The 996-nt window shown below is 37.2% G+C and overlaps 1 protein-coding gene across 1 annotated transcript in view; it reads right to left on the bottom strand.

Moving 5' to 3' along the window:
• Window positions 1–409, bottom strand: part of LOC106875207 (uncharacterized) — a 5,667-nt gene extending 5,258 nt beyond the window's left edge. Inside the window, exon 1 of the mRNA XM_014923252.2 lies at window positions 181–409. Within this exon, the coding sequence (XP_014778738.2) occupies window positions 181–394 (214 nt within the window). The 5' untranslated portion in view covers window positions 395–409. The remainder of the gene's footprint in view (window positions 1–180) is intronic.
• Between the last annotated feature and the right edge of the window lie 587 nt (window positions 410–996).

Genomic DNA, 996 nt, shown 5'->3' with positions numbered 1-996 from the left:
ATAGATAGATAGATAGATAGATAGATAGATAGATAGATAGATAGATAGAAAGATAGATAGATAGATAGAGACACACCGACATCTGTCCGTCTATCTTGCTTGATAACTAACATGTCAGTAGGCAGGAAAGTACCTAAGTAGTTATACAGGTAGGTACCTAAGTAAATAGTTGTTACGTACCCTGACGGCGTCGTTCTTCGTCTATTTGTTTCATTTTCAACTGAAGAATCTTCCTGGCATATTCCTCCTTCCTCTTCTTTTCTGCTTCTGCTTCTTGAAGCCTCCGCCGCTCCAATTCCTCCGCTTCTGCTTCCGTTCGTCGTCGTTCCTCTTCCATCTGTTGTCTGTGTAACCTAAGAACATCATCGACGGTTAAGATTGAAATGGTTATCATATCGGATGAACTCTTATCTTGTTATAGGCATTGTGTGCTCAACTAATAATGGGGTCGTAGGGGCGCCGACTGACGTCGCATACAGCATGTCTTACATCATTTTGAAATCTGGCGAAGCCCATCTCGCTCTGCATATGACTTCAGCAGATTTTTTTGAGGAATAAGAGATGTGTGTATGTATGTGTGTGTGTGTGTGTGTGTGTGTGAGATAGATAAATAGATAGATAGATAGATAGAAAGAGACAGACAGATAGAAACAGACAGACCGGAGTAAACACATAAATGTGAAACAAGGTGGAGAAAAGAGTACTCAAATACCAGAGGTAGAGTAATATGCTTTATTTAAAAGCAGCAGAAATATAACAAAATGCTGTTACTCAGAGTTTCACGTTCCCGTTCTTCGGACAGTTTTGTTAAAAATGGGAGAGAAATGACGACGTAATCTAAAACTAATATAAATTTTAAAAAACGTATACGTATATTGTCTGTGCGTATGTATCTGTGTATTTTGGTGTATATATGTATGTTTTAGATAGTCTAGTATGCGTATATACTGTTGTAAAATTTTTATTTTTCATTTAATGCAGCGTAAATTTTATATT

Source organism: Octopus bimaculoides, chromosome 27 (genome assembly GCF_001194135.2).
Source record: "Octopus bimaculoides isolate UCB-OBI-ISO-001 chromosome 27, ASM119413v2, whole genome shotgun sequence".
In the NCBI taxonomy this organism is placed as follows: Eukaryota; Metazoa; Mollusca; class Cephalopoda; order Octopoda; family Octopodidae; genus Octopus; species Octopus bimaculoides.
The sequence above is the reverse complement of the archived record's forward strand: the minus strand, read 5'-3'. Positions and strand labels throughout refer to the sequence as shown.